Source organism: Typopeltis vanoorti, chromosome 12 (assembly GCF_054136105.1).
Source record: "Typopeltis vanoorti isolate ZY-2024b chromosome 12, IOZ_Tvanoo_1.0, whole genome shotgun sequence".
Lineage (NCBI taxonomy): Eukaryota > Metazoa > Arthropoda > Arachnida > Uropygi > Thelyphonidae > Typopeltis > Typopeltis vanoorti.
In genome coordinates, this window is record NC_143560.1 from 63,943,255 (window position 1) to 63,963,204 (window position 19,950).

The 19,950-nt window shown below is 33.5% G+C and overlaps 1 protein-coding gene across 3 annotated transcripts in view; it reads left to right on the forward strand.

Annotated features, from left to right (window-relative positions):
- LOC150100846 (histone-lysine N-methyltransferase EHMT1-like) overlaps positions 1-19,950 on the forward strand; it is a 416,509-nt gene that overhangs the window by 291,857 nt on the left and 104,702 nt on the right. For all 3 annotated transcript variants that reach the window (XM_090401402.1, XM_090401404.1, XM_090401403.1), the window contains one exon: positions 3,253-3,291. In XM_090401402.1, coding sequence (XP_090257528.1) covers positions 3,253-3,291 — 39 coding nt within the window. The remainder of the gene's footprint in view (positions 1-3,252; positions 3,292-19,950) is intronic.

Genomic DNA, 19,950 nt, shown 5'->3' on the forward strand with positions numbered 1-19,950 from the left:
TTTGGAGAAGATACCAATGTATTCAGAGAGCAGAGGACTGAATTTATTTTCTTTTACTCTGACATCAGATTTAATATAATTTTTCTTAATGCTATCCATAGTGATGATAAATAAAAGGGGATATAGCAGCCATTTACTTACTTTATACCTGATTTTTATTGACCCATGTAACATTACCACTACTTCTGTTTTGCTTATTGGAACAGAAAAATTTCAGTTTTACCACTGCTGCTGTTTTGCTTATGGAAGTAGCAAAGTTTCCAGTTTATGTAACTTGTGAATTGATCATAGTACTAATGTGCTTTCAGTCTTTTGTGGTTGAAATTATTATAAAACAAAACACACACACACAAAAAAAATAATAAAATAAATATAATAAGCAATAGGTTGACATGTCTGAAACTAACTCTGTGATCTTTGTTGTAATGATCAGATTAATTAAAGAACTAAGATGCATAAACTCGCATCACACACAAAAAAATTCTTATTGATAATATATTTTTCTTGATAGATATTATTAGAAATATTTCAATATCACTTTGTTTGTTCTATGTTGCTAATAATATCGATCTTTGCGACGTGATATGGAGTGATAGCGAATTTGAAATCTTTCTTTAGTATGTCGGCTTCTGGTTTTGATAATGTATGGTCTGAAAGATTGAAAATAACTTTTTTCATCAGGTCAGAGAGACTCAGCCTTGAGTTGTATTTTCTTTCGTAAAGTCTATCGAATTTTTTAATTTGAGATTTTTTACTGGTTAGAAAAACCTTGTCAAAACTGGTGATTAGTTTACGGAATTAACAACGCATATAAAGTATATTAATTAAAGGTAACTTTAAGGAATAACTTCTATATTTCGGCAACATCACATTGCCATCTTCAGGAACATACAGATATGGTATGTGCATACAGGCACTAACACAAAGCAAATGAGTTAGAAAGCAAGAAACTAATATTGTTTCTAAAGTCCTAATGGTGCCCTATGGCAGGCTAATTTGGTAGTCTTAGCAGTTGGGCTGAAGTTCTCATAATGTAAGTCTCCCAAATTTGGCATAGTTTCATGCACCCAAATTTGTTGAGGTTAGGAACGTTTTTTAGAGCTGCTGAAGATTCTTTGAATAATCTTTCGTATTTAAACTTGCTGCGATGAATTATTTTTGTTTTCTTCCAACGAATTTTATGGTGAGTATCTAAGGCATGGTCTGCCAGCCCAGAGCGGCTGTACTGGTGGAACTTGATGTAGTCTTTGTGTTCTGAAATCCTGATATTTGTTGTTCTGCCTGTTTGGCCAAAGTAGGACAATTTGCAGCTGCAAGGGACCTGGTATACACCAGGTAGGTCTTCTTCCTCATTTGCTTTGTGTTAGTGCCTGCGTGCACATACCATATCTTTATGTTCCTGAAGATGGCAATGTGACGTTGCCGAAATATAGAAGTTATTCATTAAAGTTACCTTTAATTAATATACTTTATATGCGTTGTTAATTCTGTAAACTAATCACCAGTTATGTCTGACCAACATATAAGCCTTGCTACTTGTCAAAGCTGTTTTGTATCATGCGGTCAAGAATACTCCATAGGTTGCTAGCTGTTGGAGATGTCTTCAAAAAGATCTAAGCATCTTTGGTCTATCTTGCCAAGTACAAATCTAACATGTTGAATTCTTTCACGAAGTAAAGACAAAGATTCCTTAAAGTAAATACGTTTCACTCTTTTTGATTGTAATTGTTCTTTAATAGTTAAAAACTTAGGATTGATGTTGAACTTTCTACATCTTTTCAAGAAGGTTAGATGGTTTAACATTCTAGCTTTTTTACATTTGAGTTTTTCAAAGTAGTGTACCTTATGTTTAGTATTGCCATCGAGTCTATTCATCTCTGTTGTATTTGGTCACTTATTAAATATTAAACTGGAACTTTATATTGGCTTTATTAGTTGACCAGAGATTTTTTGAAAAATATATACAATTGTCTATAAATTTCACCAGCGGTTCTGTCTGGCTTCTTCAGGACATGCGTAACGGTACATGGAACTCAACGTTTGCTAGTAAAAAAGAATGGAGTAACGCTGTGAAATAAATTAAACCAACATGTAACATCTGGTAAGCTGAGTGAACTTATTAGGCTTTTCCAGATGTCTTTCAGAATCATTCCTTGATTTCTGTTTAGATTTTCTCCAGAGCAGAGTACAACTGCAGCTTCGTTGAAGTTTCTACATCGAAAATCCTCTTCTATATAGGGCATGGAGCGTTTATCCCAATCAATGTTGTGGTTAGTGATTGGCTAATCTCAAAGTGTCTGTTCTGTTGTTGTTCATGCCTCCTACATGTTCTTTCTTTCGAATTTCCAGGCTTCTCAATGTTTGTCCTATGTAATTTAATCCACAGGAACATGGAATGTTGTACACACCTGTGTATTTGAAGAAGGCATTAATCTCCTTTGGTGATCTTAAAATATGGTGTATTGTCTTGACCAGTTTATGAGCAACTCTGACGTTGAAGGACTTAGGGAGTTTGGCAATTTTTGTTGACACTGAGCCTGCATAAGGAATGACGATGGACGATGTATATTGCCTGACAGAAGGTTACTGTTGTGGAGGGTTTCTATAAAGAATCTTTTTGATTATATTTCTTGAATAACCATTGTTTACCAGGGTCTGAGATATGAGAGTGAGTTCATCAAGATCTTTTTCTTCTGAGATAATGTTGGTCGCTCTGTACTTAAGCATATGGATTATGCGGAGTTTCTGTGCAATATGGTGAGTCAATTTGAAGTGCAGGTAACATACAGTGTGTATGTGTGTGTGTTCATTTAAAATCAGCCATTTTTCCTAAGACCACTAGTCTACTGTTTCTCAATGAGAACATTGGCAGAGCTGCACCATTCAGTACAAGAAGAATTTGATGACAGAATACATTTTAGAATGTGCACATTCAGAAATTGGATTATATTTCAAGTATAGAATTAAGCAAGCTAATATTTAAATAAAACAGTTAGATAAATAACACAGAAAGTCAGGATTTTCATATTTCTGTAATTTTATTTTAAGGTTTCTATAAATTTCAAAAGTTCTTATATATTTCTATTAATAAACACTATTTATGTAAATACGCATATCATATTTGCAATACATTGAAATCTTCAATATTTATTTATTGTCTATGCACAAGTAAGAAACATGCATTTTAGAAAGATAGTCATGCTGTTTCTTTTTATCAGTCATATGTATGTGGTATATTTCAATTTTTTCCAGACATGTGGCTGCAAGACAGGATAGATATGAATGTGTTGTGTAAGTATGCTGATTTATCTTATCTTCTTTTTTCTTTAATTCACTATGTTGATTTTTTTAAATTCAATATTGTATAATGCAGATGATGATAATACAAAAGAAAGGAAAAGAGAATGAGTATCATCTGTTTCCTTGCTTCAGTTATGATAATGTCAGCGGGTTGTTACGTAATATCTGATAACTTGATTTTTGAGAGAGGTGGTTATTTGGATGTCAGGATCAAATATGGAATGAACAGCTAAGCAGAGATCAGAGGTGGAACTAAATATAGTTCCACCTCTGATCTGTATCACTGAACTGAGTGCTAGTTGCAAAGTTGTATAAGGAAGGCTGATTGTTATATAGCCTGATATCATGTAACTCACTGTACTCTGCTTGATGCATAATCACTAGTTTAGTTAGTTTATTTTTATTTGAATACCAATGTAAGTTGTTTTAATTTTTATTGCATTATCATTTGTTTTTGTTATCTACATATTTCTTGTTATATATTCAACATTAACAAGTAATTATACGGATTTATTTTGATTATCATCATTTAAACCAGAAAAGCACACTTCAGAAGATTCATATGTATTTATGTGATGATGATTTATGTGTTCTTTTAGCAAAAAATAAAGAAGCTCAGGAAATGCTAAATTACCGTGAGAGAGAAAGAAGGGGAAAAAAAAGGTTTAAAGATTAATATAACTAAAACCAAACTCATGACAAATTCATATCAAGTTGAATTGAAATTGCGAGATAATCATATTGATATTGTGAAGGGTTATTTTTACCTTGAACAATTAGTCTTAAGGAAAAACAAGATAAAGAAATAAGTAGAAGAGTCACACAAGGAAACAAAGCATTTTGACTGTATAAAGCTTATCTGTTAGGATATTTTCTTATATGCCTAAAGAGAAAGCTGTTTAATATATGTATTATTCCAATCTTTACCTGTAGAAGTGAGACATGGACACCAGCTAAACAGCGAGATGACAGGATGCAGTGTGGCTTAGAGTTTTGGAGAGAAGAAGGTTCCACATAACAAAAAGGGATAGATTAAGAAATTCTAGAAATAGAGAGAGAGATAACTGGAGTAGAAGATGTTGTGAAGTGTAAAGCACATAAATGGAGATGGGCTGGCCATATTAGTAGATTGCTAGATGAAAGGTAGACAGAATTAAGCACAAAGTGCATACCAAAAGAAGGTGTAATAATGCAGTCTGTGTTTATATTACCCTGTTTGCCATTGCTTTCTTTTTACTTACTAGTCATGAATGGTCGTCTGCCTTAACTCTCAACTGCCACCTCTTTCTGCTATATGTTATTTCTCTTGCTCTATAGTCTAACAAATTTATTTGTTTTATAACTGCACCAGCTAGACTATGTTTTGAGTGCAAGAATATAAGATCTTAAATCAAAGACAAAGCAGATATCGTTTATGCATTTTTGGAAATTATGGAGACAACTACCGTGTTTGAATAAAAACTTTAGTTTACTATTACTAAAATTTTACAATTCGACGTTTCGACCTTTATGTCAAGGTCATCTTCTGGAGCGTACAAATATACACAGGAAACAAGCTATACTACAATCATACTGGTTCGTTAAAGACACTGACTAACCGCTACCACAATTGTTGGCCTGACCTCTGGTGGGGAAAAAAAAAAAATTTATACATCAATGCTAAAGTCCTATTATTTGTGTTGTCTACTATATACATATATTAACATTATATTAACATCATTCCAGCCAGTTGGAGTGGAATGGTTTCTAATAATAGCAGATTGGCTAGAGTCCTGACTTGTGTTGAATCTTTCAAATTAGGTTGGCTGAATGTGTGCCATCCAGATCCTTGGAATTTTCATACCATCTTTATTGTTGATATTTGGGTGGTTTATCAGGATTTCGCAGGATTCTTTAAATTTTCTTTCATACCATGTTTTTGTGCGGTTTCTTTCATACCATGTTTTTGTGCAGATATCGTTTATATTCCCTGCTTATATATATATATATATATCCTTACTTTAAACTAGTCATGGCTTAAATGTAAATCATAAAAACTTCTATCTTATGCAGGTTTGAATTTTTTCAGGATAGTGCATTGACAGAATCGACCATTTAATTAAGTTGAAAGGAAATATTTATAAACTGATTCACATATATACAATGTCATTACTTAACATTACTCTTGCTAGTCTCAATTCCTTCTAATTTAACCTTAGTTCTAAGTTAATTCACAATCTAGCATAGCATTAACTGAATATAAGGCATAACTTGATTAAGCCTAATTCAACATTAATATACAACATCTCATAAACAGACACTTGACATACATTCTTGTTCAGTATTACAACTACAGTGGTATCTTGTTGATCCGAACCTCTTTAGTCCGAACCCTCCAGTAATCCAAACTGTGCTTTGAAAGAAAAAAAGTTTTATTTATTACGTATTATTATTTTAATTATTATTTATTTATTTTATTATTATTACAGTAGAGTATTTTTTTTATACTGTCAATTGTACGGTTATACTGGAAGCCTATTTTGATTTACAGTATTGCGTTTTCACATTTTTTTTAATACTGTACAGTACGCTGTATTGTCGGCATGAATCACAAATATACACAAAAAGAGGAAATTCAAAACGTGCATATTTTGGTTAAAAATATAAATCCAGATGTTGAAATTTCACAAACAGATGTTACGGAATGGATTATAGGTAGAACCGAAAGTGAATTCGAAATCAAATCCGATTCTGAAATTATAAATATGACGCTACAGAATGAATTAGAAGATGATGATGACGATGAAGAACTCGAAGAAAAAAAAGTAAAACATGAAGAGGCAGTTTGACAGTTTTAATATGTGTATAGAATGTGCTAAGCAGAATGATACGCCATTCCACAAAATTTTGTTGCTAATGCAGCTCCAAGAAGAAGCATTCGAAAAAAGTTTAGCTTCCAAGAAGCAAAAGAAAATTCAGTGAATTTTTTACAAACAAATTAAAAACTTTTTTTGTGTTATTTTGTGAAACTTTTTTTTGTGTGCATGTTGTGTACAAGAACGTGATATTTTTTATACAAATTAAGTTATGTACTGAACTATGCAATTTTATTAAATCGGAATCCTCAACAATACAGGTACATACAAATTAAATTCTTTACTAAAATAAACTTGTGTACTATATTATTTATTTGTTTTACATTACAGTATAGTAGCGTTTTTCTATTAGTTAATTTATTTACAGAATTAAATTGATGTACCATTAGAATCGGATTATTTTTGTCTTAAATGCTAGTCATTGTTGTCTCTTGGGGGAAATTCGCTAATCCAAACGAGCACGGTTTTTATTTGTTCGGATTAGCGAGATACCACTGTACTTACAATTCTTGTTCAGCACACAGTTTTTCACATTAATCTTTTGTTCATGCATAAATCTTCTTCTTCTTCTATTTCTTTCCACTTGCTGACTTGTTTCTGTTTTCCTGCTAAATTTCTTGTCCAAGTTGTATGCCTTGCTCTGTAGGACCCTTAACATGACGGCGATGTACAGCTCCTTCCTTTTGAGATGATTAACACAATTTTTCTCTCGTGGCAATGGACCCAGATAGAAAACTTGGAACTCACGATGCTTCTCTTTCAACTTCCAACAGTGAACTTGGTGTGACGAGGACTCAGGTAAGAGAAAGCTCAGAAAACGCTTAGACAAATGGCGCTTCTCTTTCAACTTCTGACAGCAAACTTGGCGTGACGGGGACTCAGGTAAGAGAAAGCCTAGAAAAACCCCAGACAAAATATTTTTTCCCAGCAACTTGCCTTATATATGCTTGTATCTCTGTTGTGCGCATGTGCTCATCCCTTGAAAATGGTCTTCTTTCGCATGTCTATGGCCTATTCTCAGAATTTTTCACTAATCTTAGCATTAGACTTACTGATTTAACATTACTTAATGGCCTTACATGATGATGTCATGCGCCACATTATTTTAACAAAGGTTCAATACAAAATTATTATAGAAAAGATTATTTCGGTCAAAAAATTTAACATTATTCTGACTGCATTCTCCTAAACAAAAAACATGTAAAAATGAACATAATAGGTTAGGAAGTCACATATCATGAGAGAATTTACAAAGGAAAGGTCACCAAAGAACAAGATGAAGAGATGATCTACAAAGATTTGACATGAGATGGTGAATATTGGCCTATATCCAGCAGTAGATGGAAAGAGGCTAACGAAGATGAGTGATAAAAAATAAAAATAAAATACAGAAAATTGTGGTAACAAAGGAATATTTTGTTATTGTTAGCTGTAGGTGAAATTTGTTTAGGTATAATATTGGCACTATGGGATGTTAGCTGTTTTTTGGTGATTTGTTATGGTGAGTTTGCTATAATGTTTCTTGTACTGGGAGCTGACTATTCTCATTATTGTAAATGACATTGAGATCAGTGTGCTTATGCTATTTATTTGTAGTTTCTAAAACACAAGACCATAGTTTTCCCAGCAACTTGCAGTGATGTAATAGTTTCTTAGATCATATCTTCAGATTTTTACTTTTTGCCATCAGTTGAACCTTCACCTTAAAATCCATAATACTGTCAGAGATTTGGCGAATTTGGAGATATTGCAAGGTTTCACTTGTATCACCTAATGTATAGTATTACCTAATGTTAAATCACCTTGTAGTGGTGATTTAACATTAGGTAATACTGTATTGCTCTGGAGGAAGATGACTCCATTTTTCAGCACTGCTGGGCTGATTTTGAAAATGCTTTTACAATATTGAAAAGAATTATAAAACCAGAGAAATTAGAAAACTCATGCAAATTATTTATTAGTGTAGAATTCTTGTCTAAGTATCATAGGCACCCTCAGTGCATGATCATGATGCCTATGATACTCAGGTGAAAATTCTATGTTGATAAAGTTATTTACACAAGTTTTCCTCCAGTTTTATAATTCTTTTCAATATGCCAACTCTCATTCTTTTACAGTATAATTGGCTTGTTATATGCCTTTGATAATCTGTCAGCCTAATGCATAAGATGTTTCAGAACTATATATCCTAGTAGAAGAATATTACTGGTTTATATTTTTTTTTTTGTGTGTGTGTGGGGGGGGGGAGAGTGGGAGAGACATCAACATAACTAACATACAAAGATTTTTTGCTTTTAATACTTCAAAAATGTTTTGAAGTTATTAACCTTACAAACATACATACATACATTTTAGTATATATATAGAGTTGTCTGTTATTGCATTACTTAAAAGACAAACTCTGTCCGAGAGCTTGTTTCACCTTTTATTAGGACTTTTTGTTATCAGTTTCACTGACTTGGCAGCTGCTTTGAACTGTTCTTCTCTGTTAGAGACTTAGACTTGTTTGAAAGTTATATATTTGTCATAAATGTGCTCGTGACTATATAAATCATAACTAATTAAGGAAGAACTTAAAATACTTTAGCATCTTAATAAACCTGATTAAAAGAGATGAGAATAAAATATCTATATATCATTTTATAGTGCAAACATTATGTACCTTTGGAACTATAAAAGTTTCAAAAGTAATTGGGACCTTATGAAAGCACACCCTTTAGCTTGAGTTGCTTTGCGTTGCACTACTTAAGTAATATGATCTTTGAACATTTTGAAGCAGCTGTCAGACTGCCAAATAAAAACATTCAATGCAAAGCTCTAATAAAAGATGAGTATACAAACTCTTTGGATACAATTTGTATCTTTTAAGTTGTGTAGTATTAAGGTAATTTATGATAGAAGTTTATATATTTCATTAAGTTCAGTCATTTTCATAACTTATTATAGATTCTAAAGAATAATAGTTTCACACCTTTTTAGACTATTTTCTTCATTAATAATTCCTGCACCTATATTAATATTCTTATTGATTTTCTCCACCTGGAAATTTAAGGGTATAACTTTCAGTTATCTTGAGAAACTGTATTCTTAAATGTGCATCCAGAGTTGGACTTTTTTTTTTTTTTTTTGCTCCTGTCTTCAAAATTTGTATCACTTTCTTTTCAGTTCTCAGTGCTATCACATCTGTCAAGATGATTTTCAGTTTGCAACTTATTAGAGTGCTAGTATAACTGTATAGTATTTAGTTGCATGACATGAATCTTAACTGAGAATTGTCTTATTAAATTACATATAAGATAGTACCACCACCACTCAGGAACTATCTGCACATGAGCTAGCATGGTTAGTAGAGAAAGTGACCAAGAAATACTTAGTAAATAAATAAAATAAGAGCAGGATGCGAGAATTCTTCTTACCTGGGTTGTTTGGAGGTGTAAGTATCCTTTGCACACCTCATGTTTCTGATGATTCCAGAAGGACAGGATTAATGGGAATGCAAAAATCTTTCTTGAGTATCTGCTATGTTAATAGTGTGAAGTAAAAGGACATTGATTAGGAAATAGAAAGACATGATTATCTCTCAAAGGAATCAGGATGGCAAGGTAAGAATTCTCTTTCTCATAGTCTGTTTCTTAGTGGGACTTAACTATAAGGAAAATTATCTAAAAAAATTAATTTTGGTTTTCTCTGGGACTTGCAGACTATAGATAGAGGATGCTTCTTATAGTATAAGAGTCATCTAACTTTTCAATGCAAGCTGTTAGAAAAAATTTACTGGAAACTTATTAACAATAGTAGTGAAGGGAGAAATGAGGAGCAGACAGAGCCTGCCTCAGCAGAAATGCTCCCAAAATAGTAGGTATAATCTCATACAAGTGATGAAAGATCCAACTTGTCACCCAACTTTATGCTTAGCATAAAGTTGCATGATAAGAAAGTCCTTCAAATCTTACCTTACCTTAAAGTTGCAAAATGTTATACTGGATTGCTTTCTTCGTGATCAATGCATAGCTCTGTTAATCATAGTCAGTAGTGTCCACTGATCAACATCTCATCATTAGGGACTTCACCCTTGGAAATAATGAAGCTGATATATCATATTTACTATATTTTTACATCCTCTATATTTGAGATTATTATAACAAAAGACATATTTCTGTGATTACACCACATTTTTTATTATTCAGTTATACAATATACTGAAATAATAATAGTTTCCGACAAGTTTCGTAAATCGTAGGATTTACATCTTCAGGGGTAAATAGTAAAAAGTATCTGGAGAAATACGCATGGCTGAACACCAAAAAGATGTACAATGCAAAAGAGAACAAAAAATGGATCTTGCTTTCCATACTACTTCCACTGGACACGATGTACTCTGGCAAAAAAACGCCGATGTCATACATAGAAAACAACTGCTATATGAGAAAATTTAAAGAAGCTGCTAATATGCTGAAAAACCCAACCCAATGCAATAAAAATCAAGATTTAATTCTCCATCAAAATCATAGCCAGACGGTTATGATTTGTATTTATTAATTTCTCTTGTTTAAAGTATAACTTTAAGTTATAGTATAACTTGTCTATAGTATAACTTTAAGTTATACTATTTACCTGTGACGATGTAAATCCTACGATATACGAAACTTGTCGGGAACTATTATTATTTCAGTATATTGTATAACTGAATAATAAAAAATGTGGTGTAATCACCGAGATATGTCTTTTAAAACAATTAGCCACAGAAGTCTAACCTGCAATTATTATAACAAGTTTTTCTACTGGATTGCAAAATATATTATGCTTGAGAGATTTTGTATTCTTCAGATAATACTTCTGGTGAAGTCACATATTATGCAGCTTTGCTAGTTGTGATGGTAAAAACAAGGATGAAAACAGGAATGTAATTTTGTGTCAAGGGTAATATGCTATTCAACTATTGGAGTTAAAAAAATCTTGATACAACTATCTTAAATCTGGAAAATGTTAAAAATAAGATAATATACCATTTTGTTACTTGCATAAGAAAACTGTCTTGTGCTATTGAGTTAGTTCTAGTATAGTACGCCCACAGATGCGAGACCCTTCAACACCTGCACATGTCACAAAAAGGAGAATCCATTCCGATAATAGGGTAATCAATCCGTCTTCTGGCATGAGTTTGTGATTACAGGTTGGAAAATTTAGCTTTTCTTTTACTAATATTGTAGTTTTTAAAGTAGTAACCATTTTGCTTGTATAACACTTGGAAAAAATGTATGTGGAGTATTAAAATTAAAAAAAGGTATAACATAAAATTAAAAATTTAACAAAATTTATTTTTAAGAAAGGTTTGTATAAAATAAAAATAATTATACAGAAAAACAGAAATTTTTTCAAATGAACTTCGATATTCTAAACTTAGTTGAGAGAACTGAGACACTTTAATGTCCTAAACCGATTAATTATTTATGACTTATTGTGACTCTTTAACAAAACCATTAAAAAAAAAAAAAAAAAAGCATGGCAAGGAAGGCCAAATCAGATTATCAGAAGAATCTAGCCAAGCAGGCCAAAGGAAATTCCAAAGAATTCTTTCATTATGTGGTAAGAGGAAGAATGACTATGGAAGATTAACCTTAATGAGTGATGATCACAAGGAGACAGAAGCGGATAAAATAGTTGAGTTACCGAGTGACCACTTTGCAAGGATGTATCATCCTAGTGAGGTTATTGCTTTAACCTATGTGACTGACAGACGATCACATAGGTTAAAGTAATGTGGAAACAGAAGTGGATGAATTGGAGGTTCCAGATATTGCAAAATCTCAATGTAAATAAAGCTGTGGGATTAGATGGGATATCAGCTGGGGTTTTGCGAGAATGTGTAAGAGAACTGGCATTGCATTTGACAAGGCTGTTTAACCACGCTACCGGCCAAGACGTATATATACGTCCAAGTTACCATGGGATGCGAAGTGCATATTAAAATTGTAATACCATTGATGTTACATTGATATATATGATGGATACGAAGCATATGAGGATACGTATTTGATCCACAATGGCTGGTAAGATGGTTAAGTCTCAGCTGTGGTAGAGTTCCAAGGGAGTGGAAAGGGGACAAAATAATTCCTTTGCACAAGGGAAGTTCTAAGACTGCAGTAGCAAATTATAGACCAATCAGTATCTCAGTATCTGTTGGTTGTAAAAGTATTAGAAAAATTGGTAAGAAAGAGAATTCAAGAATGTGTAGATAAAAATATGATACTCTATGACGGTCAATTTGGCTTCATGAAAGGTCCATCATGCCTTAGCAATTTACTAACTTTTTATAATAGAGTAACAGCCGAGTTGGATAAAGGAAATGGCTACAAGATGATTTTGCAGGATTTTGCAAAGGCATTTGACAGGATACCACATGGAACTCATCATCAAATTCCTGCCATGTACCCTCAAGGGGTGTGCAGGATATGATAGTACTACATGAAAAAAAATTACATCATCATTAATTTTCTATCTACACTTTTCCTCCAAATCAGTCTGTTACTTGTCAAGACTCCAACATTATCAGATCTTATATTTCTATCGTCTAAGGCACTTTGTACCGTATCAATCCACCTATATCTTGGTCTTCCTCTGGGTTGTTTTGCTGCCAACCTTGCAGAGAACACTTGTTTTGCTAATCTTTCCTCGCCCATTCTGTTTAAGTGACCATACCACCTGAGATTAGCTCTGCTAACGCATTCCTGGATGCTGACAATGTCAAGTTCTTTCCTAATATCCTCGTTTTTAATATGATATTGCCATTGATGCCATCTGTTCACGCCTATAATCTTTCTCAGGACTCTCATATCTGTGGTCTCTAGTCTTTGGTCAAGTGTTTTACTTCTGACCCAGCTCTCAGATCCATAAGTTAAAACTGGTTTGAACAAACACTGTCTTGTATACAGCTAATTTAGTGTTCCGACTAATTTCTCTCTTATTCCATATGAATTTATTCAATTGACTTCCCACCATACCAGCTTTGCTGATTCTGTTGTCTATTTCTATATTTAATTTACCATCTTCAGTAAAAATCATGCCTAAATAGCTGAAATGTTTTACTTGTTCCACAGGTTCTCCATTCACAACACAGTTGACATTTTCAATGATTCTGCCTATTTTCATTGTCTTTGTCTTTTTATTGCTGACCTTCATACCATATCTATTACAACAGCTATTCAATTTAGTCAGAGAATCTTGCAGACTTGTAGCGGATTTATTTAGAAGTATAACATCATCCGCATAAAGCAAAGCGCTGACATTAACATCTCCAATTTTGATATCATGTTTATGGAACTCTGGTTTATGGAACCACATTGAACTCTGTTGTGCAAATTAGAACAAATGGGGATGGATATGACACTGCTTAAATGGATAAGAGAGTGACTGCTGGACAGATATCAAAAAGTGATATATGGAGGGCAGAATGAAGCTGAAAACAGGTGACTAGTGGTGTGCTGCAAGTTTCAGTGCTGGACCATTGTTGTTTAATTTGTACATAAATGATATAAGAAATAACCTGAAAGGAAATATTCAGTTGCTGATGATTGCGAAATTAGGTAGGGTAAGTAGTTAATCATAATGATGTTGGAGAGCTTGCTGGATGATTTAAATAGGCTGTCAGTATGGCAAAATTTAATGGGTGTCAGTTTAATGTCGAGAAATGTAAAGTTATGCATTTCGGGATAAATAGATTACAAGCTGTATATCACATTGATGGCAGGAAGTTTTGAATGTTTTGATTAAAAGAGAAAACAAATTTTTTTGGTGTCGAGGAAACCATAGATGCAGTGTATTTCTTCCAGGATAAGTTTGAAAGTCAAACAGAGAGAGAAAATTGATTTTGATAGGGATGATAAGAATATTATTAAAAGTAAGAAGGAATAAGATTTCTTCCTAGAGATAAAATGGGATTGTGTTTTGCAGCATTAAAATCCATTAAATTTTTTTCACTCCACTTGAGAAAGGTGAAGTGATCAGTGTTTTAAGAGATGAGTTATAGATATAGAAGCCTGGATTGTTTGAACACTACAAGGTTTCTCAAATGAAGAAGAATGGTGTATGCTCTCATGAGCAAAACTATGAATATAATTTAAAGTTAATGAAAAAAAAATGTTATTAGTATATAGGAGGAAGAGTATATGATTCAAGCACAAAAACCTGGGATACTTTGATTGCGAGAGTGAATGAATCTGAAGAAAGTAAGCCATCTACCATGGCATGTGATGAACAGCCTAGAAAGGAAACTGCTGAGAACAGAAGGGCAACCATAAGATGCTTGGTAAGAAGGCGTTGAAAGTTTTTTTCATTTGGTTATACTATAAATTAAAGATGCCAAGAAATTATATTCTTGGTTTCATCCTTTACCCGAGTGCAAGCAAACAAAGTTTGTGCATGAAGTCACTTCACGACTGGGCTACTTATATATAGAGACTAATGCCTTCTCATCAATTGCCTTAGTATCCCATAATGAAATGCACATATCCTTATGGACATGTATAATGCTGTGCATTATGGGAAGGGCCACTACCCAGACCTTTGAGGTCTCATCAATGGGAGCCAGATCCAGTAGATGTTGGGTAAAGGATGAAACCAAGAATATAATTTCTTGGCAAGAAGGTCTCTTTATTGATTATTTCAGATGCAAGTTTCAATCAGATACCTTTAAAACATCAAAAGCAACCATAGGCTTCTCCAGAATTTTCCATTGCTTATTCCCAAAAGGAGGATAAGATTTGCTGGGAGACCTTCCGTGGAGTGAATGGCAGAATTCATATTGGTGAACACTAATTACCATATATGTCGGCATATAAGACGAGGCCTAAATTTTAGTATACAGTAGACTCTCGACTATCCAGAGCCGGATTTTACCACGGAGAATTATAATAATTCTATAATTCTCCGTGATAAAATGAGGAATACTTACTGTAATTTACTTTGCCAAGGCGTTGCAAGCGGGCGTCTGCTACAATCCTCCTATGTGCCGTGCATAACACAAGTTGAGACATGCAAAGTGCGGATTTCCCCGCTTCGTCAGTTGTGTATCGGATGTCCACAAGTGTGGAATATGTTTACCACTGTTCCTGGTTACGTAAGTAAATTGTTGTTTGGTGTGCTTCATTGTTTTTTTTTTTTATTAAAGATTACGAAATGGGTGATAAACGAAAAAAGGTTGTAGTGACTATGAAGGAGAAACTACGCGCTATAAAGCGACTAGACTCTGGGGTAACGGCAAAAACTATTGCTTCAGAGGTAGGAGTCGGGAAAAGTACAGTTGGAGACTGGAAGAAAAATCGAGCAGAAATTGAAAAGTGGTGTGTTGCCCAAGCTAGTGGAAGTGGAATGAAAGTAAGAAAAACAATGCTGAAAGGTAAGCATAAAGAAGTTGAGAAAGCTTTATTTTTGTGGCATGAACACTTAAGAGGAAAAGGCTTGCCTGTTACTGGGCCGATACTGCAGGAAAAAGCATTGCAATTTAAACGACAAATACGTGTAGAATGAGAAGATTCAGAATTTAATGCCAGTGATGGATGGTTAGATCGGTGGAAAAAACGATTCAGTATTCACCAGATTACCATAAGTGGGGAGGCTTTATCTGCTGATAAAGAGGCTGTGCCTTTGTTCACAGACTATCTTTTTAAGCTTATTGAAAAGGAGGGAATTTCTGGGGAGCAGTTGTACAACTGCGATGATACCGGTTTAAATTCTAAGATGCTCCCTACAAAAACACTTGCATCAAAAAAAGAAGCCGCTGCATCAGGATACAAGAAAAGCAAGGAATGAATCACCATCTTGGCTTGCAGTAATGCAACCAGCAACCACAAGCTTAGGCTTACGTTAATAGGAAAATCAAAGAAACCTAGAGCTTTTAAAAAACTGAAAAATCAGGAATCACTACCCCTGTATTACACACATCAAAAGAAAGCATGGATGAATTCAGAAATCTTTAAAACCTGGTTCCAAAATGAATTTGTACCGACTGTAGAAAAACATTTGAAAGACAACAATTTGCCGAGAAATGCTGTGCTACTTCTTGACAATGCACCTTCGCATCCTTCCAATGATGAACTCACAGATGGAGACATCAAAGCTTTATTTTTACCACCCAATGTGACTGCTGTTTGTCAGCCGATGGACCAGAGCATACTTGAAATGCTAAAGAAAAGGTATCGCAGGTGTCTTCTCAGTTTGTTGATATCAGCGATTGATAATAATGAAGACTGCTTAACCACTCTGAAAAAGATTGACTTGCTAGATGTCATAAGTTAGTTGGCTGAAGCATGGGAAGAGATTCGAAACATATCACTTGTAAAGTCTTGGAAAATTCTTTTGGACCATGAAGGTGGACATTTCAACCTTGAACCCGTGTGTGAAACCGAAGTGGAAGATGAAAACGATAAACTTGTTTCGTTGCTCAAATATGTACCGAGCTTTGACGATGTCAATGCAGAGAACATTGTAGAATGGATGTCAAACGACGAAGTTGATGAAATAACTGACAACGATATTGTGGAAATGGTGACACAGGGGGAAGAAGAAGAGGAGGAGGCATTTTTCCTTAAATGACAGGAAAAATCTCATCCCACATTTGGAAGGGTTCAAGACGATTGAGGCAGCACTGCAGTACATTAGTGAGCAGGAGGAAAAGCAATGCCAGCTGATATCATCTGCTTGCGTAAGTGGAGGGACATTGCGTCGCAGAAGAGGGCTAAAAGGGTGAAGCAGTCATCTATCAAGGACTTTTTCAAAAACTAAAAACTTTAAGTTTTGACTCTTTCATCTTAGGCCTACCTTTTTACATTTGTGTGAAAAGGTAGGCCTGGAACTCTGGCCTATCCAGCTTTTGTGTTATCCGGCCTGCCCTTTCGCCACATTAGGCCAGATAGTTGAGAGTCTACTGTATTTTTGTGTTTTAAGCTTATGTCGGTTGTATAAGACAACCCCCAATTTCTTCTTTCTTGTATTAATGCAACGTTAGTTAGTGTTGTTATATCCGTTATTTTTATATCTATGCATATCCGTTATTTTTTTTTGCGTAGAATAGATTTAGTATTTATGTGAATTACCCTAATTAAAAGTGATTAGCCCCAATTTTAATTAATTATTAATTTTGCATTTTTTTTAAATTTTAGGATTATTAAAATTGTTATAATTTAAAATCATGGAACCAACAACAAAACGAAGAAAGTATGATGCTCAATTTAAAATAAGGGTAATTGATGAAATGGCAAAGCAAACTAATAACTGTGTTGCTGCAAGAAAGTTTGACATAAACCGAGAAGATGGTAAGAGAATGGAGGAAGAAAGAAGATGTTTTAAAAAAATTGCCAAAGAAAAACTGTGCGATGAGAATGGGGATCACCCGATGGCCACAACTGGAAAATCAAGTTGCAGAATGGGTATTCGAACAAAGGCAGAATGTTATCTTGTTACAAGAAATATGATTAGAGCATATTCACTAAAATAGGCAAGATTGAATCTGGATGAAAGTATAGAATTTCAAGCTACTTCAGGATGGTGTAATTATTTATTTTACGAACAGACAAAATCTGGTAATACGACAAAAAACGAAAATTGTTCAAAAACTACCAGCAGATCTTGACCACAAACTTGCCAGTTTCCATAAATTTATTATTCAGTTGAGACAAGAACATAAATTTCTGTTGTCAAATATTGGAAATATGGATGAAACTCCTATGAGCTTTGATATGATAAGCAATAAAACAGCGGAGTCTAAAGGTAGTAAGAGTGTGCTAGTTCGAAGTACAGGTCATGAAAAAGCAAGGCTTATATTGTGTTGTCATGTTTAGCTGATGGAACCAAGTTAAAACCAATGATCATATTCAAACGTAAATCTAAACCTAAGATAAAATTTCCTTGAGGTGTTTTTGTACATTTTCATGAAAAAGGATGGATGGACAAAAATGGTGTGAAATTATGGATAAATAATGTGTGGAACACATGACTAGGCGGTGTAATGAAGAAACATAGTTTATTAGTATGGAATGTGTTTCGCAGTCATTTAACTGAGAATACTAAATGTCTTCTAGAAAAAAATAACACAAAAATTGCTGTTATACCAGGGGGTTTGACTTCTATATTGCAATCACTAGACGTCTGCTTGAACAAACCATTTAAAGATCACATGTGACATGAGTGGAATAATTGGATACTGGTGAAAAACATTTACAAACGGGGGATCTATGCATGCTGCATCACTTGATATGTTGTGCAATTTTGTGATCGAAGCATGGAATAAAGTAAAATTAGAGACTGTAATAAAATCATTTAAAAAGTGTGGTATCTCTAATCTTATGGATGGTATGGAAGATGATATGTTGTGGGACACTACTGACTATGAAAATGAAATCAAGTCACCGGATTCGAACTGGGATCCATATGATGATCATTTAAACAATGAATCTGAAGAACTATTTTCAACAGATGATGAAGAAAATTAATGTGAAAATTGAAGTTAATAATTATTATTTGTTTTTTTAAGACTTACATCTATTAAAACTTACATCATTTAACTACCTAGGATGTATGATCACTTATGAAAATGAAAAAGATATAAACATAAAAATTGCAAAATATTTAAAAATAACAGGAGTAATTAACTCTATATTTAAACCAAACCTAGTTCAAAAACAAACCAGTCTAAAAGTATACAATAGATTAGCCCTACCGGTCTTAATGTATGGAAGCGAAATCTGGACAATAAAACAAAAAGACAAACAAAGATTAACAACAGCAGAAATGAAGTTTATGAGAAAAACTGCGAAGTATACCCTATTTGATCACAAAAGAAACGAAGATATTATGAAAGAATTAAACCAAGAACCAGTAATTGAAAAAATTAAAAAATATAAACATAAATGGATGGAACACGTTCAAAGAATGAAAACAGAAAGATTACCAAAACAAGTCTTAAAGTACAAGCCATTAGGAAAAAGAAAACCAGGACGTCCTCTTAAACGATTCAACGATGACTTCTAAGGCCAGAACAGGCCATACTAAGCCTAAATCCTTGATACGTACGATGATGATGATGACATCTATTGTAATATTTTAAATAAATTTATGTAGCAAAAATTAATCTGATTTGTTTATAAACACTGTGTATTTTCTTATATAATGATGTATTATAACTACTTAAATGTTCATCCAAGAAATTAAGCTTCCCTTTATACTCGGCATATAAGACGACCCATGATTTCGAGGAGTTTTCTGTAGTATTTGAGAGTCTTCTTATATGCCGATATATACGGTAATTGTTGAGTTTTCAGGTAGTGAAGAAGTTGGTATTTTCCGTTGCTTTTAAGACTTGTTGATTACTTGAGAGCATTGAGGTATGAGCACTGAGTTGATAGTTTGACTTGACCTACTTCATGCTGTTGGGTAGATAATAAAACGAGTAGGACAGCTTATACATGCAATAAGAAGGTTATTAATTTTAGAGCACAAGAATTATCAAGATCGAAGAATTTTTGATTTTTGCTTTGTTATATGCTGCAATTTAATGAAAATTTTAACATTTAAAAAAAATTGTTTTTAATTTTTTTAATTAAAAAATTAATAAAAATATTTTAGTCTGAGGCCTCACTTTTTTAGGCTTCCTTGCATACAAAATTCAAGAGTTTTTTTTGGTGTGTGTGTGTGTGATTAATCCAGATGGCATAATTATGAATTTAAGAAGTTGATGATGGTGTTTTACCTGAATATTTTATTCTCAGTGAAAAGAAGTAGAACTTCAAATTTTATCTTGCAT